The sequence below is a fragment of the Anolis carolinensis genome, chromosome 1 (assembly GCF_035594765.1).
Source record: "Anolis carolinensis isolate JA03-04 chromosome 1, rAnoCar3.1.pri, whole genome shotgun sequence".
Classification (NCBI taxonomy): domain Eukaryota; kingdom Metazoa; phylum Chordata; class Lepidosauria; order Squamata; family Dactyloidae; genus Anolis; species Anolis carolinensis.
In genome coordinates this window covers 278608382-278633598 of record NC_085841.1, presented here as the reverse complement: position 1 = coordinate 278633598, position 25217 = coordinate 278608382, and the positions used below count along the sequence as shown (strand labels likewise).

General features: G+C 40.3%; 1 protein-coding gene across 2 annotated transcripts in view; it reads left to right on the top strand.

The window, feature by feature from the left end:
- Positions 1 to 25217, top strand: part of spon1 (spondin 1) — a 426626-nt gene that overhangs the window by 109827 nt on the left and 291582 nt on the right. For both annotated transcript variants that reach the window (XM_062967755.1, XM_062967754.1), the window contains exon 3: positions 5363 to 5496. In XM_062967755.1, the coding sequence (XP_062823825.1) occupies positions 5363 to 5496 (134 nt within the window). The remainder of the gene's footprint in view (positions 1 to 5362; positions 5497 to 25217) is intronic.

Genomic DNA, 25217 nt, shown 5'->3' with positions numbered 1-25217 from the left:
CTTAGCAAACTCAATATCTACATAAGAGACCGTAGCCCCTGAGTCCAGCAGTGCCAAAGTAGAAACAAGTTCCCTTCCCCCAACAGATAATGTAATGGGTACGAAAACATGCTTCCTCCCCTCAGTTGACTGCTTGAGGAGCCCTAGTGCGTTGGACTCACGTCGCACTAGGGCTGGCCTTTTCCCGAAAGCTGGGAAGGTTTCACATTACATTTTTTGGCAAAATGCCCAGCATTCCCACAGTACAAACACAAGCCCAGCTGCCTCCTACGGCTCTTTTCCTCGGTAGACAGCTTTTTAAAGACCCCAAGCTCCATAGGCTCTTCCCCCATCACCACAGGTGCCCTGGTTACATGCATAGATGGCGCACACATTGCTTTTGAGTGTTTACGAGCCTCGAACCTTGCGTCTAAGCGCAGCACCTTGGCAACTAAGGCGTCCCAACTTTCAGCCGGCTCCAAGCGTGCTAATTCATCCTGGAGCATATCACTTAACCCAGCAGTAAATAAAAGCATGAATGCATTTTCCCCCCAATCCAGCTGGTGGCGATACATGTTAAACTTATTTAAGTAATCCAAAACAGTCCCCTTTCCCTGTTTTAACCGATACAAAGCCCACCCAGCATTCTCTGTGCGGAGAGGATCCCCAAAAGTATCAATTAACAACTTTTTGAAATCATTCAAATTGTCCTTGACTGGGTCATTGCCCAAAATTAAATTAGTGGCCCATTGTCCTGCGGAACCGGTCAACAAACTCAAAATAAAGGCCACCTTACTAGTGTCTGTAGGAAAAGCATGAACGCTGAGCTGAGAAAAATAAAGCTCCACTTGTGCCAAAAAGGTTGGCAACTTGCACCTGGTTCCGTCAAAGCGTTCAGGAGTCAAAACATGTCCTTTCACAGCAAAAGCTGTTTGGCTTACGGTAAAAGCCGTTTGCAGTTGGTCAAACTTGGCCCTTAATTCATCCATCGTCTTCCTGACGGGTTTATTGCTGCAATAAACTTTTTATGGCGTTGGGCAATCTGTCAAGGACAGAACGCCACGAGATTCAAAGTAACAGAGTTTATTAGGTTACAGAACTCAAAACAAGCCCGTAAAACACAAGGGCCAGGCAGTATTTGCCTTTAGGAGCAAAAAGGGGCAAAATAAATGTTCAAAAGATAAACCGGATTAAACCGGAGTTTAATCCGGGTAAAAAACAAACTGCTTGCTTCAGCCTGAATATAAACAAAACGAGAGCCAAGAACAAAAGATACAAAGAATGCAACTAATTGGCAGCAGATTCCTCTCTGCTGCCAACACAGTGTTTACAGTAACTTGCGTCGCTCCCACACACACACAGCAGACAGGATCTTCCAGCACGAACAAATCAGCCAGGGAATGCAACAGTAGAGTAGACCAGTTCCGTTCCGTAGTTCAAAGCCAGAAGCAGACGTTTGTAGTTTTCCCAAGTCCAAGAAGGGGATGAAGCCAAGCCGTGGTCAGTTCAGTCCGGGTATTCAAAGCAGGAGATGGCGTCCGTCAGGAAGACGACGGAAGGTCAAGCTAATAAGAGTAAGCACAGGTTTGCACAAACAAATGCCCACACAATCCCTCCCGCCGTCTGACCCTGGATTCCAATCAACTTACGTCTCAGCACAGGAAAGCACACAAGTCTTCAGGGAAGCGTCCCACACACACACGGATCCCAAGCGTTTGCCCAGATTACCTTGCCCAACGCAATTTGCAATTGCTCCCAAGCCCCATTTTATGCCAGTTACAAATCTTCATCACTGTCAGCTGTCCTCCTTAACCCGGGCGTTTCCTCATCACTTTCCTCGTCAGAGCTGGAACACCTCTGACTACGCCCAACAGCATCTCCAGCTGTGGATCCCGTCCCATCCCTCCAGCTAAGCCATGGATCTGATCCTGAAGGTCCCCATTCATCTTCTGCCCCATCATGGCCAGTGGCACCCAATTCCTCCCTTACCCGAGTCCAATCCATCTCATCCTCCTCCGAGCTAACCTGCCCCTCCTCCATTCTCTCCGTAAACCCCTCGAAAGACTCTTCATCAGATGGTGCTGCAAATATGTCTCGCAGTCTTCTTCTCTCTCGCTCCTCGAGAGTATCTGACTCTCGAGGAGTCTTACGCCCACGCCTGTCAGTAACAGAGCCACGAGGCTCAATCATAACATCCCCCCCCTTTGTGTTTACCATAAATAGCTCTATGAAAGAAGGAAGATTTATACACCTTGACCTAGCCATTGGTATCTGGAAGACAATTGTACCGTAGCTTGATGAAACTGTAATGTATGAGAATATCTCAATGGTGGCTTGATAGCACTTTGAATTTATGTAGAATTTTATGGTGCAGTTTGATGAAGTATTACTCTGGACCTTGTGCTGTTCTTGCCGATATGACAAAGTGTATTTACCCTATATATTCTGCAAGAAGTAGGAGATATTCCTACTTCTTGCAGAATATATAGGGTAAATACACTTTGTTATTTTCTCCTTGGAGTTAGTGAATGTGAACTTTAACTTTAAATCTTGAATGTATTAAAGATTAGCTTTCTTTTTAATAGTTTATTGCCTCCTTTTTCTGCACTTGATTTAACTTTTTCTTTCTCCCTAATTGCTTTGTTTAGATCAGCTAAGATATGAATACATAGACAAATCTGAAGGAAATGTTTCTCATGGAGCCCCAAGAAACGCTATATGTATTGTATTGTATTGTATTGTATTGTATTGTATTGTATTGTATAGTATTGTATTGTATTGTATTGTATTGTATTATATTATATTATATTATATTATATTATATTATATTATATTATATTATATTATATTATATTTATCAGTCATGGGCAAACTTTTGGACACAAGGGGCCGCATTGCATTTTAAAATTTGACAGACAGGCTGGGCTAGTGGCAGATGGATGGAGAAGGTTTGTGTGAACTAATTGAAAAAAAAACACATTTTTATGCACAGTACATAATCTCGTTTGTAGTGCAAAAGAAAGTAAGAAAGAACAAGACAAACTTTTAAAATGAAGAACAATTTTAACCAACATAAAGTTAACAGTATTTCAGTGGAAGACCCCAGGGGCCATCCAGTCCAGCCCTCTTCTTCCATGCAGGAAAAAGATACTGCAAGCAAGGAAGGTGTGGATGGGAGAGGCAGATCTGCATGGCAAGGAAGGAGAGGAAGGAAGGGGAAGGAAAGGATGGAGGGAAGAAGGAGAAGGGGAAGGAAGGGAAGAGGAAGGGGAAGGGAAGGGAAAGAAGGGAAAGGAAAGAGAAGTTCACGGCTGGGGTTACCAGCCTCAGAACGATCCAGCCCTCAATGATGGCAGTGGCAGGGTTCAAGCGCTGCTTCTCAATCGAGTCTTTGGTGAGCAAGGACCTGCTCACTCTGGAAAGTGCCCTGCAGCTGGCCCTGGGCTAACCCCCCCACGGGGCCTGGAGGTGGTGCCTCTGCACCCGTGGGCCCTGACCCTGTATGCTAGGGGAGCCCCACTGGCACCGGCGCTTCTGCTCTCTTGGGTTCACCCCACATCCCCCTTCCATTGCCACTGCCAATGGAGCCCTCCCCATCTTCACTGCCCCACTTTCGGCATCAGATGCTTCTAATGGCATGTGTTTCTTCTGCTTTCATGGTGGGGGAGTAACTAAGTTCAAGTTCACTTTATTACGGTCAATGACCAGCTCATAAGAAGAGGGACACAGTCCTGCACAAACACATCAGGTCTAAGGGTCAGGAAATTTAAAACGTCAAAATTCCAAACTTTAAACCAGCCAACCAGTGTTTCCTTCCTTGCCACCACATGCTTGGAAGGGGAGAAGGAGGAAGCACAGAGCCCCTGACTGTTTTGCAGAGCCCTAAAGGCTCTGTAGAGCATAGTTTAAGAACTTCTGGTTTATACTATAGCTTGCCAGTTCAGGGATATCAGGGGGATGTGTCTGTTAGCAACTTGTTAGAAATTTGCTTGTACTGTTCTCATATACATATTAGGATGAATCTTGTCTGCATGGTCCAGTTTACTTTCTGTGGTTCTGTCCTATGTTTCTCTAGGGATGTATCTTTCATTTACTTCAGCCTGGTTGAAGGTTGTACATACTTGACTGGGGAGGCAAGTAGTATGTTAGGCTGCATTTAGGGAAGCATTATTCCCAAGTCAAGATAAATAATAATCTTATTGTATTCTGTGTTAATTAGGTTTTATTTGGAGTACTGCATTCCGTTCTGAGTGCCTTATTTTAAGAAGGATATAGACAAGTTAGAATATGTTCAAAGAATGGCAACAAGGATGATAAGATAGAGAACAAAATATGAGGAGAGGTTAAAGGAATTGGAATTGTTCAGCCTGATGAAGAGAAGACTAAGAAGTGACGCGATTATACTCTTTAAATACCCCCAAGGGCTGCCACAAGGGGAGGGTGCTGGTTTATTCTCTGCTGCCTCAGATGGTAGAACTAGATCTAATGGTTTATGTTACAGGAGAGCAGATTTGAACTGAACATTAGAAGAAACTTCTAGTGAGAGTGAGAGTGGTTTGTCAATGAAATCAAGTGCATAGCGATGTTCTTCTCTGGATGTCATCTGAAAGATGCTGGAGGTGATCTAGCTGCATTGATCCCATAGGCCCCGTCCAACTCTCTGTTTCGGCGATTCTTTTAAAATAGATTTATTTTTTAAAAAGGAATAGTCTAAGTGTGCTGTATTGTTTTGGTAGAACTGTTTTCAACAGCTTTTTATTGAATTGTTTTAAAAGTAATTGAAATAATGATAAATAATGTCATTCTATTTTAATATTTATGTTTTGTATGTTTTTAATTGTATTGCCTTTTAGGTTGTGAGCCACTTTGGGTCTCAGTCACGGGAAAAACACAGGGTCACAATCATAATATGATAATGCACATTATCTGTGGTAATATGCTTACATAGTGTACTTATCAGAGGTTGGTTGATTTTGCTAAGATAGGCTGGAAAGCTTCTCCACAGAACTGACCATTACTCTAAAACTGTGAAATTTTATGCAAGTCCAATGGGTTGTCCAACCTCTAACTCAGTGTGCTAAGGATACAAACCTTGTAGCATTATCTGCAAAGAGCTTTTTTAAGTGGACATTCAGAATCTAATTGAGGCCCTCATGTTTTTCAGACATAATCTTCTTCCACTGGTGAGAGCAAAATTATAGTCCATCTATAATTTGGTGGTCTGATTTGACTATCCATAATTTTTATAATGCACATAATGTTCTTGATATATATTTGGGATATAATTTTGTGTAGTGCCCAGTTCTTTCAGGCTTCTTTATATCTATATTCTCTGTAGCTGCATTTGACAAATCTTATGAAACGTTGCTTCATCTTTCTTTAGATAATAGATGAGGAGGAAACACAGTTCATGAGCAACTGCCCCGTAGCTGTGACTGAGAGCACACCAAGAAGGAGGACACGTATTCAAGTATTCTGGACGGCACCTGCTTTGGGTACAGGCTGTGTAATTTTGAAGTAAGTAACTTTATGAATGAAATGCATTGTTAAAACCTCAAGAATATGTTATATTTTATGATACCATTATGCTTAGGTCTCTCTTCTTCCCCATGCTCATGGCAAGAGGGAAGAATCTTAGAATGAAAATGCTGCGTTAAAATGTGTGTGTGTGTGTGTATGTAAGTATTAAAAAGACTTAATGTTTAATTTGAATGGCATACTATGCATAATTGTGTTTGATGCTTTATGTGTTCAATTTGATGCTCAATTTTATTACTAGGGTCTGCCCCTTGTAAGGTTAAACCTATTAAGGGGGTGCTAGAGAGAGAAGGATAGTCCATTTTACAGGGTGGAGGGTGATTTGAATGAGTTTAAACCATGTCTCCCGGTTTTCCTGTTATGCCCTTCACCCATGTCCCCTTCGTGGAAACAACCTTCATTTATGAAATGGGAAGTGGGGAAGGGGAATACCAGCGAAAATGGGAGAAATAATTTTCCTCCTTCAACTCCCTCCCCCAATAAAATGAGCTATCCTTCTCTGTCTCTGACCCCTTTTGGAGTCTGCCCAGATAATGGAACAGTACCCTTATTACCTTACCAAGGTCTGCCTCTGTAATATAATGGGAAGGGTGCTTAACTCTAGGTCTTAAGATTTGGCCCTCATATCTCAGGATCCAGGATAACCCTGACCTGGTAACCCAAGTGGTGCTTTTAATGATGGCTATACAACAGCCAAGGAATGTGGATCTTTGGTAGGCATGTACTACCACCTGTAAATGAAAAATCCTGGCTGCAGAAAACACAACATGAGCAAATTGTTCTGAGATTACTTGCTTGAGGGGACAATCATTGAGTTTGCTTTGTGTTTCAATGCATGTGGCAGTAAAATATTTTATTTCACCAGAATAGCCAACTGCTTGCCAGGAAGCATTAACAAAGGTTGAATTGCAACACTGGAGAGATTTCCTTAGAAGATTGGCAATACAATAATCCTTTAGCTATCCTTTATATGATGCATGAAAAAACTTAATAAAATATCCATGTTTTCTGGAGTCAGGAGAGAACCTGATGTGTATAATTGAACAGAATGGCACCTATCAAACACAAATAGCTACATTCATTATGTCTTTTTGTAGTCAATGATTAAGAATATAATACAGCACCATGTTGTTGTGTGGGGGCAGCACAGTACATACCAATTATTATTTTGCTTTTGGCACCAAGTTAACATCATTTGCATTCCCCTATCCCCCACCACACAAAAATATAATGCTTTGAGCTTGTTGAAATCACAGGGTTTAAAGTCAGGCTCTCCCCTTTCCTCTTCCTGTCATTGTTTCACTCCCACTTAAATGCATATAAATACCAGGCACCATTTTTTCAATTGTTATAGCATCTATAAAAGCTATAATGAAACCAAGAAAAATAAAGCTTAAAAAAACACACACAGCAGTTTATTGTGAAAGCAGTGGTATTTGAAAGATCTAAGCTATCCTAAATTCTGGACAAGCTATAGGGAGAACATAAACTATGGAATTCATTGTCCGTACTGAATGACAGTGGAGAAACAGATGGCCATCACTTTAAATCTATCTATTAGGCTTGAGCGATCCATGAAAAAATTGATTCTAAACTCGCTTCAAAAGTAGGGGGTGCTAGCGTTTCGTTTCTGATGTCATTTCCGAATTTTGCCCCTCAAAAATTTCAAAATTTAATGAAAATTCGTTAATTTCAAAAGTAATTCGTTAATGGCGGACGCATGCGCAGTGGCCAAAAAAAACAGCGGGGGGAGACTTTGCAGGTCTCTCCCGCCCTCATTTTTTGAGCTATCTTCTTCAAACTTGGTACAGTGATAGAACACATTTAACACTGATAGCTCGTGAAAATTCAGAACATTTCCCTTATCCTCTGGTTTTTGGCGAATTTTTATAGCTTTTATAATAAACCATTTTACAGAAATCTGTTCCTGGTTTGGAAGTCTTATTTCCTGTTTCATTGGGTTGTCTTTACTTTGAAAGTCATTGTTCTACTTCAGAAACTTTGTTTTTGTGGCTGAAACTTTGTTAAATTGGTGGACTCAGGAAACCATAATGCACTACACCAGGAGTCCCCAAACTAAGGGCCGTTGGCCAGATGCGGCCCTCCAATGCCATTGACCTGGCCCCTGTCCTAAACTTTACACTTAGGGTTGACTTAAGTCTGAAATGACTTGAAGGCACACAACAACAACAATCCTAATTTTGGACTATTTCACCACAGTCTGGCCCCTCAACAGTCTGAGGGACTATGAACCCCTGCACTACATTACACCATGGTGTCTCTCTCTCTCTCTCTTTTTTTTATGAATGCTCCCATGAGAAAATGTATGGGTGAACTACAATTCCCAAAAGTCTTGGGTCAACCATCCAAAACCCCCCTAGGATTCACAGCTGGTGTGTGCCAAGCTTGGTCCAGATCCATCACTTTTCTTCTTATCCCAGATTGTCTGCAGAGAGAACTCATATAATCCAGTTTAAATCAGATAATCTGAAACTAGATCCTGGGATATAGGTTTAAAGCGCCCCAATAGCAAGCAGCCAAGCACTCCAGCACACCCAGACCTCTCCCCGCTCATTCTGCAAAGCGGATTAAAGCGCCCCATTGCAAGCAGCCAAGCACTCCAGCACACCCAGACTTCTCCCCGCTCGTTCTCCAAAGCGGATTAAAGCGCCCCATTGCAAGCAGCCAAGCACTCCAGCACACCCAGACCTCTCCCCGCTCGTTCTCCAAAGAGGATTAAAGCGGCCCATTGCAAGCAGCCAAGCTCTCCAGCACACCCAGACCTCTCCCCGCTCGTTCTCCAAAGCGGATTAAAGCGGCCCATTGCAAGCAGCCAAGCACTCCAGCACACCCAGACCTCTCCCCGCTCGTTCTGCAAAGCGGGTTAAAGCGGCCCATTGCAAGCAGCCAAGCACTCCAGCACACCCAGACCTCTCTCCGCTCGTTCTGCAAAGCGGATTAAAGTGCCCCATTGCAAGCAGCCAAGCACTCCAGCACACCCAGACCTCTCCCCGCTCGTTCTCCAAAGCGGATTAAAGCGCCCCATTGCAAGCAGCCAAGCACTCCAGCACACCCAGACCTCTCCCCGCTCGTTCTCCAAAGCGGATTAAAGCGGCCCATTGCAAGCAGCCAAGCACTCCAGCACACCCAGACCCCTCCCCGCTCGTTCTGCAAAGCGGATTAAAGCGCCCCATTGCAAGCAGCCAAACACTCCAGCACACCCAGACCTCTCCCCGCTCGTTCTCCAAAGAGGATTAAAGCGGCCCATTGCAAGCAGCCAAGCACTCCAGCACACCCAGACCTCTCCCCGCTCATTCTCCAAAGAGGATTAAAGCGGCCCATTGCAAGCAGCCAAGCACTCCAGCACACCCAGACCTCTCCCCGCTCGTTCTCCAAAGCGGATTAAAGCGGCCCATTGCAAGCAGCCAAGCACTCCAGCACACCCAGACCTCTCCCCGCTCGTTCTGCAAAGCGGATTAAAGCGGCCCATTGCAAGCAGCCAAGCACTCCAGCACACCCAGACCTCTCCCCGCTTGTTCTCCAAAGCGGATTAAAGCGCCCCATTGCAAGCAGCCAAGCACTCCAGCACACCCAGACCTCTCCCCGCTCGTTCTCCAAAGCGGATTAAAGCGGCCCATTGCAAGCAGCCAAGCACTCCAGCACACCCAGACCTCTCCCCGCTCGTTCTGCAAAGCGGATTAAAGCGCCCCATTGCAAGCAGCCAAGCACTCCAGCACACCCAGACCTCTCCCCGCTCGTTCTCCAAAGCGGATTAAAGCGGCCCATTGCAAGCAGCCAAGCACTCCAGCACACCCAGACCCCTCCCCGCTCGTTCTACAAAGCGGATTAAAGCACCCCATTGCAAGCAGCCAAGCACTCCAGCACACCCAGACCCCTCCCCGCTCGTTCTGCAAAGCGGATTAAAGCGCCCCATTGCAAGCAGCCAAGCACTCCAGCACACCCAGACCTCTCCCCGCTCGTTTTGCAAAGCGGATTAAAGCGCCCCATTGCAAGCAGCCAAGCACTCCAGCACACCCAGACCTCTCCCCGCTCGTTCTGCAAAGCGTATTAAAGCGCCCCATAAGCAGTCAAGTAGTCTAGGAGCCCTTTGCAAATGCTTGCCCCCTCTGAAATATTCGACACCATTCGAAAAATTGGCAATCAAGGGTTCGATACCGTGGAATACATACAACAGGATAACCTTTTTCTAAACACAGTTCAAAAGTGACAAAACATACAAATTGGATACGATATCAGAAGGATTCAAATTTTTTGCCCAACCCTACTATCTATCTATCTATCTATCTATCTATCTATCTATCTATCTATCTATCTATCCTTACATCCTGGAGGACATGTGTCTCTGAATAGCACTAGTTAGGAATACAAGCAAGTATTGCTTTCCACTGGTTGGCTTCCAGTATTTTTCTTGTGTTTCTGCTTAACAATATGGCTGTTATTACTCATTGAATTACTTTAAAAATCTGTTTTAGGATAGGGGATTGTATTAGACTCCAGAAGCCCTTGGAGGATTACATCTCCCACTCTACTCCCCACAAATCAGTTGTTGGCCTTTATGGGGGAAATTTCTTCCATGATTTGCAGTGTTCCATAGCCATTTTAGGCATAGGAGAGCAGGGATCTTTTACAACAGGAAATGACCCAGAGATTTAAAATGCCTCTCCTTGGCCTAAAGTGCTGGTGGAGGGTATCATCTCAAAATGCCATCATGCCCCTTGGAAGGTGTTTGGGGATATTAGAGAGCAAGTAAACTCTGAAAGTAATTGTTTATAATTTTTAAAAGGGGTAAAATGCCCTCAGGGGTCAAGTAATTTCAATATCTCTCGACCCCTGAGAGGCATTAGCATGTGGGAAGTTAACATATATTTGCATGACAGGAGTGGAGAACTTTGGCCTTCCAGATATTCCAGCCTACAACCTTTACCTCCATCAGTGAGTTTGTGGCCAAATTAATTTTTTTGGACTCAAATGCTGCAATCCCCAATCTGCATAGGTAATGGTCATGTTAACAGGGGGGTTTCTGGATGCTGTTTCAAAAAGTAACATTTCCAAGCTCTAGCCAGGACTTAAATATTATTAAACCAGCAAAATCAAATGGGAGAAAGGGGAACTTCACAAATTCTGTGAACATCATGGAAAGAAGACTGATTTGGCTGGAATTTCTGTGAAATGCTCACAATATCTTTTCTTTGTAATTCTCATGTTTTACTAGTGGCCAAAAATATAATACATAGCTTCTGTATGTTTATTTGGGTATAGGGGCTTGCTCCCATGTAAAGACTACCCACAAAGTGTCTTGTCTTGAACCAGAAAAGATATCACACATATTAAGACACTGTGCCAAGAAATAGTTTAACCCCATTTTTAACATTTTGGTTTGGTTTGATTTTAGAACTACAGTATTTTAATACTACAGTATTTTTTTTACATATTTACGAAGAGTATCATTCATTTTATAATTAGAAAGTGAAAGGGGGGATGTGTAATTTTGGGCTGTTCTTGTTTTATTCTATTTGTTATTTTTTTCTGGTATTTTTATATTGATTTTGTAAATTAGCTGTTCATTAGTCTTATAAGTAAGTGTGATAGGAGGCTTACAGCTTATTGATTCTGTCATTTCTTGTATAATTAACTATAGTTATATGTATTTTACTTAATTATTACTGCCAACTACCGACAAAACTATGAGACTTTGATTATACTAGCCATAATTTATTTTCAAGTGCTGTCAAAGTAATGTTACAATAACATCAAGAGAGGACGAGGATTATCATGACAAAGACAGAGCCCATGTTGAATTAACCAAGTAAATGTTTTATTCTTTTTTCAGACGAAGTGCGGAATTTGTTATTTTTCAGCATAAAACATTCTTCTTCTGGTTTATTTGTATCCCTGCTTTGATATGCAGCTCTCATAGATAATATTTCTTTATTGAAAAAAGTATCTTTCCCTCATGAAGATGCATCATTTGAAAGTCAAATAATCATACAGATTTTCCATATTTGAGGTGCAATTGTATCAGTCAAGCATTGCTAATCATATTATGTCAAACCTTGAAAGTAATCTGCAGTGTGTTAATTTGGAAGAGTAACAAAGACAAAGCAATATTGCTTCTTTAAAACAGTAACTAAGGCCTCATCTACACTGTCATTATAATTCTAATTTTTTATTTATTTTTAAAAAGGGCACATAATAAAATTGAAGGGAAAGTCATAAGGTATGGAAAAGGTCCAGGAGGGGAGGGGGTGTGCTCTGAGGGTAGGAAGGGGAGGGGGGAAATAGGTAAGAAGAGGAAAAAGGGCAAGGGAAAAATTTGTTTGGTCTTCCTTCCTTTCCTTCGTGGGCTAATCATTGTCCGTTACTGATGTGTGAATTGTTATAGTCTATTCCGATGCACTTTGTTCATTCAAGTAACCAGGTCCCCCTATGGACTCTCCTTATTCACCATCCAATAATTGTTGAAATGTGTCCAGTCCGTTTTCTTTATTGGTTTTCCTTTATTCTCTTTTAACAAATAAGTTAATCTATCCATTTCATAGATTTCATAAATTTTATCCAACCATTGTTCCCTAGATGGGGTCTCTTTTTGTTTCCATTGTTTAGCAAATGTAATTCTGGCTACTGTGTGTTCTATATGTGAATAAAATATCTTCATTCCTACTATATTTAGTTTCCGTGTCTGTTAGTCCAAGCAGATAGTATTCTTGTTTGAATGGAAATGTCTTTTAAAGTATTTTTTGAGTTTCTGAGTGAATTACTTTCCAAAATTTAGTGGTTTCTTTACTTGACCGATGAACCAATCTGATATTCACATTTCCAACAGGTATTATGGGAGTCTTTATACATGATTTCTTTCTTTTTCTTTTTTTGGAGTGATGTACAACCTGTGGAACATTTTCATCCAGTTCTCTCTTAGGTCCATTGCGTATGCATATTTTAATTTTCCCCCCACATTTGCTCCCATTCCTCTAATTTAATTGAACGTCCAAAATTCCTTACCCATTTAATCATACATTTTTAACCTCTTCTGTTTCAGTTGACCATTCTAAAAGTTCGTTATAAATTCTAGTATTTTTTTTATTTTGTAAGAGCTTATCCCAGAAATTTTCTGTCGCATTAAATCCAATTTTCTTATCTTTCATGAATTGTTTTTTTATTCGAGTATATTGAAACCATGAGACATTTTCAAATTTTTGTTTTACCTCCAATTGGCTTTTTAATTGGTATTCACCATTCTTTTTTCCCAAGATTTCTTTGTATCTGGGCCAATTTGACCAGCATAGAACTTTGCAATGATTTGTTTCCAGGGGCGAAATCCACATTGGAGTCTTTTCATAAAAATATGATTATATTTTTCCCATACCTTTATTAGGGCTGACCTTAAAAATGATTGCCAAAATTTCTTTCTATTTTCCTTTTATCATACCAAAAGTACGCGTGCCATCCTCTTCTTAAGTTGAATCCTTCTAGTCCTAATATATGTTCTTTGTTTAAGGTTGTCAAATCTTTAACCCAGGACAGCGCACAAGCTTTGAAATATAATTGCAAATTTGGTAACCCAAAACCTCCCATATTTTTTGAGTCCGTCATGACCACATATTTGATTTGCATTTTTTGCCCTTCCAGATACACTTTGAAAGATGTTTGTTCCATTCCCTAAAAAATTTGAAATTCTTAACTATTGGCAAATTTTGAAATAGATATAAAATTTTAGGTAACACATTCATTTTAACTAGTGCAATTCTCCCCAATAGCAATATATTTAAATTCTTCCATTTTTGTAAGTCGTTCCTAATTTCTCTCCATTTTGGATAGTAGTTGTTCTCTAACAGTTGCACATTTCTTGCTTTTAACCATAGTCCCAAATATTTAATTTTCGCGGTGACTGTAATTCCTGTTTTTTCTTGAAGCTTCTCTTGATTACTTTTTGTCATATTCTTAGTTAATATTTTTGTCTTCTTTCCATTTATGTGAAGACCTGCGAGATTGCCAAATTCATCTATTTTTTCCAATTTTGTATCTGAGATCTTGGTTCTTGAATAATACATATGATATCATCAGCAAAAGCCCTTAATTTAAATTCCTTTTTTGAAATTTTGATTCCTTTTAGTGAATTATCTTGGTTGATACTTTGTAGTAGAGTCTCTAAAGCAAAGATAAAGATTAGCGGTGAAAGGGGACAGCCCTGTCGTGTTCCTTTACCAATTTTGATATTTTCTGTATATTGACCATTGATCACAATTTTTGCTCTTTGTTGTTCATAAATAGAATTCACTGCATTCATAAATTGAAAACGTATATCGATCTCTTTACAAAGTAATTTGTAAAAAACCCAATTTAGGTTGTCAAAGGCTTTTTCCATGTCCAAAGCAAGGAACGCTACTTCTTTTTGATGGTTTCTATCATAGTATTGGATACAGTCAAGAATACATCTCATATTGTCACTCATTTTCCTTCCTGGAAGAAATTCCCTTTGATATTCCCTGATCCACTTATTTAAAAACTCTTTGAATCTATTCACTTGTATGGTTGTGAATATTTTATAATACGTATTTAGGAGAGAAATCGGACGATAATTTCTTACATCAGTTTTATCCATTTTATATTTATGAATAGTACTGATATCCGCATCTCTCCACGAGTCTTGAAATTGTTATGCAAAACATTGTTCATCACTCTTTTTAAGAATTTGGTGATTTCTTCCTGCATTGTCTTATAAAAGGTGGCTGTAAAGCCGTCCAGGCCAGGAGCTTTATTTGGTTTTAATGTTTTAATTACCTTCTTTATTTCATCCTCTGGAATATTTTAAGTATTTCCCTCAGAGAATCTGAAATTTTCCCAAGTTTTCGCTCCCCCAGAAATTGAATTATTTTGTTTGAATCCGTTACCTCTTTTGAGTATAATTGGGTATACAATTTATGAAATGCCTCTAAGATTTCTTTATCTGATGTTAGGTCTTTGTTATCATAGATAATTTTTGTTATATATTGTTTTTGTTTTTTCTTTCTCATTTTCCTGGCCAACCAAGTCCCTGGTTTATTAGCATTTTCAAAATTATTTTGCTTAATGAATTTTTATGTCTTTGCAGTTTGTTCTAATTCAATATCGTTTCTCTGTTTATTCTAGTCTTTCATGTTTTTAATTGTTTCCAAACTTTTAGGATTTTTCTTAAAGAATTGTTCTTTCTTCTCAATTGTCCTTTTTATATCTTGTATCTTCTGATATTTCTTTCTGTTTTCTCTTGCTTTTTGCTGTATTAAATGACACCAGATCACTGCCTTGTATGCATCCCACACCACTGATTCTTTTGTTTCCAGATTGTCATTTAAATTTAAAAAGTATCTCGTTAATACCAGGTTTTTCTTAATATTATCTACTTCTGATTTGATCAAGTTTTCATCCAATCTCCATTTGGGTTTATTTCTTCTTTAATTCATTATAATTTCTAGCAGACAGTGATCAGACATGTCCCTGGGGAGAATGGCTGCTTTGCAAATTTTTGTAATGAGAGTTTTTGTTGCCCAAATCATGTTTATTCTTGACCAGGATAGGTGACGATGTGAATAAAATGTATAATCTTAATCAGATTTTAAAATCTCAATACATCCTGTAGGTCAAGTTCCTCTTTCAGTGATATGAACATTTTTGGTAAAGATCTGGTAGTGTCTTTTTTGCATTGTCTCCTTTGGGTGGTTTTGTCCACGTTTGGTTCCAAAACTCCATTAAAGTCTCCAAATATCAATATGTATTCAATTTCTGTTTTAATAATTTCTTCTCTATAATTATTTATAAATTGAGTTTTTGGGCCATTGGGTGCGTAAATGTTACAAATTAGTATTTTATGGTTTTTAATTGTGATTTCTACTGTGACCATCCCATCCTCCAAATCTTTAAATTTTAATTCAGCAGGGATATTACTATTGATGTACATAACTACTCCCTTTTTCTTTTTCTGATCAGCCGAAAACAATTCCTTTCCCAATTGACAGTTAGTTAGATGTGAAACATGTCTTTGCTAGATGTTTGTTTCCTGTAGCACAATAATGTCATAGTTCCCTTTTTTATTTTATTCATAATTGCTTTCCTTTTATTGGATTAATTTAACCCGTTGACATTATTAGAGTAACATCTTAGTTGTTGCAGAAATTCAGGAATCATTTTGCTTGTTTTCTTTGTTGGTAATTTGTCGTTGTCGTCATCGTTGCCCATATCCATTGATTCTGAGCCGTCTTTTGCATCAGGGTCTGGAGAGTGATAGCTGGCCCTTTTCGTTTTTTTGCCTTTCATTGCCAATGTCTCTGGTGTTTCCTCAGTCTTTTCCTTTTTCAGATTTTTATAAAAATCCTTAGCTTTCTCTTCCGAGGTAAGCCAGAATTTTTCATTATTATAAGTCACCATAATTCCCTCTGTTTTTCCCCAGCGAAATCTGATTGTTCTTTTTTTTTTTCAATTCATCAGTCAAAAAGAAATAATTTCTTCTTCTATTGAGCATGGCAAGAGGGAATTCATTTAGGATTATTACCTTCGCTTCTTTATAGTATGTTGGTTGTCAGCTGTTTTGGATTAGTATTTCATCCCTGACTCCTTTCTTGACCAGATGTACTCTTACATCCCTTGCTACTATGTTTCTTGGCATAATTGGTCTGAATTTGGAAGATTCTATCTATCTCATTCTCCATTTCCTGTGGTGGTCTTTGAAGTAAATTTTCAAGGATATTTGTTGTTATTTGTCTAATATTTTCATTTTCTTCTTGTATGATTTTGAGGCATAATTGGTATTACATTTCTTTTTGTTGAATTCTCTCTCTTGCATCTGTTCAATTTTTTCTATCTTGGAAGTTTTGTTCTCCAATCCTTCCACCTTTGTCTGAAGTTTATTTTGTGTTTTTTTCAAGTTTAGTATTAGCTATTTTTAGATCTAATATTTCTTCGTGCCTAAGTCTCATCTCATTCTTGAATAGGTTAATGTCCTCCTTAATTTCTTTTTTCATTTTTAACATTTCCTGATGGATCTCTTTTTGTTCCTTTTGAAAGTTATCTTGCTTCTCTGAAAGTTTCTGAATTTCCTTTAATAATTCTTTCATGTCAGTCTCCTCCGTCATTGATGGTCTCCTAACTAGCCCTTTAGCAATGTCTTTATCTAGTTTAAACTTGACAACAGCCATTGTCAACCCTCCCCCTCAAAAAAACCCAAATATTGAGGAGTGGAAAGTAGTGGGAAATCTGTAAAATCTAATTTTGTTTCTTTCTACCAGTTCCTTACTTTGATTGTTTATTTAAGTCCTGATTCTTGTTTTGAAAAGGAGGAGGGAGGAGGAAAAGGAAAAAATGTTGGTGGCCTTTAAATTTTACTGTTCCTCTATATGTCTTCTAAAATATTTCTGTTAGTTATCTTTAATCCAGTCCTTTCTCTGCTTATTTTCTAACTTTCACACTGTCCTTGATTCAGGCTTTGTCCCCTGTCCCTTCCTGAAAAAATGCTGTTCCGTCATTCTGCCTCTTCGTTGTCTCATCGCCTCGTCTAGTCTGTCGCCGTTGCCTCTCTTGTTGTCCCTTCTCAGTTGTAGGCTGCTCTCTTTATTTCGTGTCCATACCTTTCTTTTCCCTCTGTTTAATCCTTATTGTCCTTTTATTTTGTTTTATTCCACTCTATATATTGTTTTTATGTGGACGCTCTGGAGTGCTATTTCTCTATGGTTTCCTGTGCTGTCCGGCTCTTTCAAAATCCGCCGGCAGTTTGTACTCTATGGTTGTGCACTCGGCTTTTGGGTCCTTCCTGCTATCCTTTTCTTCTATGATGGTATCCCACCTTCCGCCCTTCTTGTTATGGTGTCTTGCAGGGTCTCTTTCAACTTCCGCCTTCTTGTACATAATCCAAAGGCATCCCTGTTCCTGTTCCTGTTTCCGTTTCTTTTGTGCATTCTCTGCCAGCGTCGCTTAGTTGTTTATGAAGAAGAGGGGACATAGACACAACAATATGGCCCCCAAGGTCAGCAGAATTTGTCGCTTTGCCTTTACTTCTTCTTGTCTTGCTATGACCAATTGTATTTTCTCTTATTTTACTAGGTTGGAAATTATATGTTTTTATCTCAGTTATTTTTTAACAGTCAATTAGTCTCAGCTTCAGCTTGGATTAGCGATGGAAACCCTTTTTTCTGCCAGCGTTTTCCATGCATTACACCAGATCAGTCCCACTATTTGAAAGGAATTTCTATGGAAAACGTACAGTTCTCCTACCACCTCAACAGTGGCTTTTTCTTATTCTCGTTTCTTTTTCTTTAAAATGAGCCGGGCTGGTGGTAAATGTGGATTTGCACCCTCTTCCTCGCATGCAGTTCACAGGCCCCCGCAGCTCTGTCGGACCTTCAATAGGGTGCCCTTTTTAAAAAGAACACTCCTAGAGATCTATGGCCACTGCTCCGAGGCTAGCATCCCTCCCTGAATCAATCCGCAGGGAGAGGGGAGCTGAAAGCTCTACCCAACCATCAAAACCAGTGGCTTGCTGAGAGGAGACTCAGCAAGTCCATCCTGCCACCATCTCTGCTCACTGGAAGACTGTTGATCTACTCCCATTGCCATTATAATGCTGATTGAACTGCATCATAGAGTTAAAAGAGACATTGTGAGCCATCCAGTCCAACCCCCTGCAAGAAGCAGAAAAATCACATTCAAAGCACCCTCGATAGATGGCCATCTAGCCTCTGTTTAAAAGTTTCCAAAGAAGAGGACTCCACCATGGTTCAGGGCAGAGGATTCCACTGCTGAACAGCTCTCACAGTTAGGAAGTTCTTTCCTTTCCTAGTCTCCAGGGCAGCAAAAAACAAGCTTCCTGCTTCCTCCCTATGACTTCTTACATATTGATACATGGCCATCATGTCTTCTATCAGCCTTATTTTCTGCAGGCTAAACATGCCCAGCTCTTGAAGCTGCTCCTCATAGGGTTTGTTCTCCAGGCTCTTGATCATTTCAGTTGCTCTCCTCTGAACACATTCCAGCTTGTTAACATCTCCCTTCAATTGCGGTATCCAGAATTGGACACAGTATTCCAGATGTGGTCTGACCAAGGCAGAATAGAGGGGTAGCATGACTTGAATCTAGACAAAATCCTATTACCTTTTTTTAGCTGCTGCATGACATGTCCACGAAGACTCCAAAATCTTTTTCACATGTACTGCTATTGAGCTAGGCTCCCCCATTTCATTTTTTCTGTCTAAGTGCATTTTTCTCTGCTGAACTTCATTTTGTTCATTTTGGCCCATCTTGCTAATATGGTAAAATCATTTTGAATTCTGCTCCTGCCTTTTAGAGTATTGACTATCCCTCCCAATTTGGTGTCATCAGCAAACTGGTGATCATGCCTTCTAACCCTTCATCTAAGTCATGAATAAAGATGTTGAACAGAACCGGGCCCAGGACGGAACCCTGAGACACCCCACTTGTCACTTTTTTCCAGGATGAAAAGGAAGCATAGATGAGCACCCTCTGACTTCATTCACTTAACCAATTACAGATCCACCTAACCATAGCCTACATTTGACTAGTGTGTTTGCCAGAAGGTCATGGGGGACCTTGTCAAAGGCCTTACTGAAATCTAGATACACTGCATCCACAGTGTTTCCTGTGTTGACCCAGCTGGTAACTATCGAAAAAAGAGATCAGATTAGTCTGGCATGACTTATTTTTGATAAATCCATGTTGACTATTAGCAATGACTGCATTCGTTTCTAAGTGTTTGCAGACCACTTCCTTAATGATGTTTTCCAGAATCTTGCCTGGTATTGACGTAAGGCTGACTGGACGGTAATTGTTTGGGTCGTCCTTTTTTCCCTTCTTGAAGATAGGGACTACATTTGCCCTTTTCCAATCTGCTGGAACTTGTCCTGCTCTCCAAGAACTCTCAAAGATGATTGCCAGTGGTTCTGAAATGACTTCTGTTAGTTCGTTCAATACTCTTGGATATAGTTGGTCCGGTCATGAGGATCTGAATTAGTTTAGAGTGGTCAGGCATTCCTGAACAACCTGTTTCCCTATTTGGGGTTGGATTTCTCCTAATCCTTGTCCATGTCATGTTGCTGAGGTTGAGGATGCCTTTCTTTTTGTGAGAAAACTGAGGCAAAAATGCATTAAGTAGTCCTGCTTTTTCCTTATCCCCTTTCAGCATTACCCCATCTACTCATTGCAGAGGCCTGAGGAACTCTTTGTTCATCCCTTTTCTACTGACATAAGCAAAGAAGCCCTTTTTATTGTTTTTAATGTCGCTGGCAAGCCTGAGCTCATTTTGTGCTTTAGCCTTGTGAACCTTTTCCCTACAGGAGTTGGTAATTCATTTGAATTCTTCTGTGGTGATTTCCCCACTTTTCCACTGTTTGTGCATGTCTCTTTTAAGTCTTAGCCCAGTTAGAAGTGCTTTGGACATCCATTTTGTTTCTTTGCACTTGTCTTATTTTTATTCTTTGGTGGCAGTTTTCAATTGCGCCTTGAGTATTTCACTTTTAAAAAACTCCCATCCATCCTTAACTCCCTTGTCTTTTAATATTGGTGTCCATGCCGGTCAGTATTTCCTTCATTTTTGGTAGTCAGCTCTCCTAAAGTCCAGAATGCAAGTTTGACTTGTCACTTGCCCCTAAGGATCCAACCACTTCAACTGCATTGATCAGGTCTTCTGCATTTTTTAGGATGAGATCGAGAGTAGCCAATCCTCTTCTACCTTCTACCTTCTGGACCATAAAATTGTCTGCAAGGCAAGTGAGGAATTTGTTGGACTTTGTACTCTTAGTCAAGTTTGTTTTCTAGCAAATGTCAGAATAGTTGGAATCGCTCATGACTACTATATTTCTTTTTTGAGCCTGTTTGGTCAACTTCTGACAGAAGGCTTCATCGAGTTTTTCATCCTGGCTCGGAGGTCTGTAGTGGACACCCTGGTTCCCTTAATTCTTATCCAGATACTTTCAAGCTGCTTTCCCAGATTGCAGCATAACATTGTGCATTATAGGGTGCATATAATCCCTTTCAATGCAGTTAACCTGCATTTATTATTTGAGTCTGCACTCACCATATAATGTAGTTCAATCTTCATTATAATGGCATTATTGATGGGGCCTTAGTTATGTTGTTGATAGGGCCTTAATAAATGACCTCCATTGTCTGCTATTACAAATAATATTCACTACTCTGGTTTCCCAAATGATTTGAGGAATATTTGGGCATTTTTAGTTTCCTCATTTTCAAAAGGTAATATGGTAATAATATGCTATCTACAAGTATTACTTTTCAAGCAATGAGTAATTCAGCTAGAGCCAGCACAATGTAGTGGTTAGAGGAAACCAAAGTGAAAGGCCCCACTCAAGCATGGAAGCCCTCCCAGTCTCAAAGAAACATAATGGTAAATGCACTTGGTACAAAGAAAACATTATAATATGTTGGTGTTTAGACCTTCTGTAAAATAGTGGAAAATAATAATAATAATAATAATAATAATAATAATAATAATAATAATAATAATAATAATTTTATTTTTATACCCTGCCCCATCTCCCCGAAGGGACTTGGGGCGGCTTACATGGGGCCAAGACCGAACATCAACAATATAAAAACAAAGCAATAAAACAAATGAATCATCAACAACAATAAAACAATAAAACAGGTCATAAAATCACATACAAATATAATGATAAAATTTTGGGTTGGCTCCAAAAGATACTGAGCCGAAAGTGCAAATTATATCAGTATCTTCGGGGGGGGGGGGGGGGTACCCAAGCTATCATTCCCATTAACGTGCTGGGGAAGGCGTACACAAGGGACTATTTCTGGATGGCAACAGGTTAATCCTACTGTGGAGATCAGTCACCAAAGGCCTGTTGGAAGAGCCAAGTTTTCAGGCTCTTCCAAAAAGTGAGGAGGGTAGGGGCATGCCTGATCTCCTTGGGGAGCGAGTTCCAGAGATGAGGGGCCGCAGCAGAGAAAGCCCTCTACCTTCTCCCCATCAACCGTGACTGCGAGGGTGGTGGGATCGAGAGGAGGGCCTCCCCAAACGAGCGAAGAGATCGTGCAGGTTCATAGGGTCACGAATGCGGTCACGAAGGTAGGTGGGTCCCAAACCGTTCAGGGCTTTGTAGGTAATAACCTGCACCTTGAATTGGGCTCGGAAAATAAACGGCAGCCAATGGAGCTCCTTAAACAGGGGAGTGGAACGCGCCCTGTAATTTGCTCCAGTTAGAAACCTGGCTGCCGAGCGTTGTACTAGTTGCAATTTCCGGGCCATCTTCAAAGGGAGCCCCACCTAGAGCGCATTGCAATAATCCAGTCTAGAGGTAACTAAGGCATGGACCACCATGGTCAGATCTGACTTCTCAAGGTACGGTCGCAGCTGGCGCACAAGTTTTAATTGTGCAAAGGCCCTCCCAGCCACAGCCGACACCTGGGCATCAAGTATCAGTGCCGAGTCCAGGAGGACCCCCAACCTGCGGACCTGCGCCTTCAGGGGGAGTGCAACCCCATCAAGCACAGGTTGCCACCCTATGCCTTGGTCGGACGTACGAATGACCTGGAGGACTTCTGTAAAATAGTGAAAAATTCTCTCCATTTTTAAAAATAACAAAAACTTCCAGAAAGAGGAACATTCAAACTAAAGATCAGCACACATTTGCATGCTACAGTAGAGTCTCACTTATCCAACACTCGCTTATCCAACGTTCTGGATTATCCAACGCATTTTTGTAGTCAATGTTTTCAATACATGGTGATATTTTGGTGCTAAATTCGTAAATACAGTAATTACTACTTAGTATTACTGCATATTGAACTACTTTTTCTGTCAAATTTGTTGTATAACATGATGTTTTGGTGCTTAATTTGTAAAATCATAACTTAATTTGATGTTTAATAGCTTTTCCTTAATCCCTCCTTATTATCCAACATATTTGCTTATCCAACGTTCTGCCGGCCCATTTATGTTGGATACGTGAGACTCTACTGTATATCAAAACATGAGCAGATCGATATCTATTTATTGTATCTTAATTTCTATCCTAGGAATACAAGCTCCTGTTTTTGATTCCTTAATGAGAAAAGGTTTCAGGTTTAAAGTGAAGAGAAGGTTGTGGGGCTCTAATACCATTTCCCCCCTCCCTCCCCCCCCCAAAAAGAACCCAGAGACCACAAATCTTCTAATTTTCCACACATCTTTTAAAAATAGATACTGACTTCTATGAATTCCAGGCATGGCTGGAAATTGATTCATTTTGAAGGGAGGGGAAAAGAAACCTCAAAATATGGTACAGATAAATTAAAAACACTCACTTATATTGAGAGTCACTACTCTTCCTTGAATATATAAAAAGTTCAAAATGTTATGTAACATCACACCATTTTTACATTGCTGTTGAAAGTGTTCCATTGTGATTTTGTCTTGCTTTTGTTAGTAATTCTGCTATGCTTTATAGAGGATGTAGTCACCCATTTTAAAAGCAAGAAAGGCAAGTTTCCTTACTTTATTTATTGTTTTCCAAGTAGAGGTAAATCAGGTAGAGTACTTGCATCATAAACCACTTCTCATGATTACACACTGAATATATTTGTTATCAAATGCTTGAGAGATTCACTGGCGTACATTTAATCTAACCAAGCAGCTACTGGAACACTTATTTAAGATGAACTGAGGGAGTAGGGCCACACTCTAATAAATCTGACTCCACGTGTCAGATTGTCAGTAAACCAAAATATCTTTTTCCTCCATTGGTAGATGTTAATGTTTGCAACTGGAGGGAGACTGTGTGCTGTGACTTATTTTCTGGCATGAAGTTCACATTAAAGTGGCAACAGCCACGCAGAGATTTGAACTTGGGTCCTCAGTTCCAAATCTCACAAGCTGCTCACAGCTTGCTTTCACTTTATTCTTCTTTTATGTCCCCATTTTCTAACAGAGAAGGTCTTATTGAGCAGGCCGATTAAGTCCGCACGTTTCTTATTTAGCCATGATTCTGTGTGGTTGAAGACAAGAAGTAAGCAAACTATATGTAAGATGTTTGAGAACTTTCATTTGAAGACAGAACAAGGACTTTCATGACCAAAAGGCTATATATAAAAATGTAGTTTCTAGATATATAAGCAATAGAGGTGTGAGGACTGTGATTGATTTCTGGATCATATAGTTGGGCTTTACTAATAGAATCCAGCAGAGGAATATTTACGTTATTAGTAGAAGTTTGGAAATGCTTAGTCAAAATGATGTTGAGCTGACCTCCTAAATTTTGAATGAGAAGAGGATTGTTCTCTAGATGCTCTTGGAATGGATCTACATTAATCGGCATATACTGGATTGGCACCAAGATGGGTCAGATAGGCACGCTTTCAGCCTCTGCAGAACTGGGAGGGAGTCTTCGCCACTCAGAAGTGCTAAACGTGGACAGCCACTGTTACGGTCCCTCTCATCCTCCTTATTGCAGTTATCTCTATCTGTCAGTCATCTCCTGTAGAATCCCTCCTCCTCTTTTCGTTCCTTCCCCAATTGTCCCAGCCAATGTCACTGCAGGCAAAGGCCAACAGATAGGATCCATGACATGACTGGAGAGTACCATAACACAGACAGGAGAGGACAGTAACTGTCATCATGCGTCACCAGGCCATCCAAGCCCAGGGAACATGGAAAGGCAGTGAGGACAGTTGTGGCCAGTTATGTTCCAGTTAACACTGAGCAACTTTATGTTAAGATGTCCTTGCCCATGTTGTCCCAGATCAGATTCTTGCAATGTTTTGCCTCCATAGAGCTGATCTGGAGCCCATGCAACCTAAGGGTCAGTGTAGATGTGCCCTTAGACTGCAATTCACATTAACTCTCAATTGACTATTCTTGATAGGGCTGATGGGAGATGCAGTCCAACAACTTCTGAAGTACCATGAGTTTCCTGATCTAAATGCCTCTGAAATGCATGTGGAGTATGAAGAACCTGTGATATTAGAAAGTAGGCCTACAGAGAAGTTTCCCTTTTAAAAGGAATCAAAATTGCTGAAGGGTTCCATCACACTGTTACACATCTCAAGTCTAGCTCAGTGGAGCTTACTCAGAAGATCATTCCACTCAATTGTATCATAAATTGGGAAAGTTTGTAGAATTTCATATTACCAATGCTATTGCCCAAATAAATTCTGTATGCCTATAGGAAGAAAGTGGAAACATATTATTATTGTTTATTTCATGACTGGCACTTACATTCTTTCCCCATTAGATTGACATGCTTTAATGTTTGTAGAAAAGCTCTTAATATCCCTGGAGGTGAACAATTCTACCTGTCTTGGTCTTAGAATATCCAGAAGGAAAATAACACAGAGAGTCAATGTGAAAGAGTAAGATAAATTTCCTGAATTATCTAGTGCTAAGATCTGATTTATGAGCTGAATCGCACTGAAGGGAGTGTTTAAGTTGATTTTAATGGGAACAGGCTCTAGCCTTTAAAGTTCTGTCTTTTTTGATCCACTCTTGAATGAATCCTTCACTCATCTGCATTGCAAGCAGTGGAAAGGCAGAGTGGGAAAAAGGGCTCCATCATTTCCTTGTTATTTGCTGTTTGTAAATGAAAATCATGGTTAATTTAGGAGCCTGGCAGCTGTAGAACATTTGCCATTCCACCACAGCTGTCAGAGGCACTCTGGTTTGTTTTACAAACAGATGTTTAATTTGACTT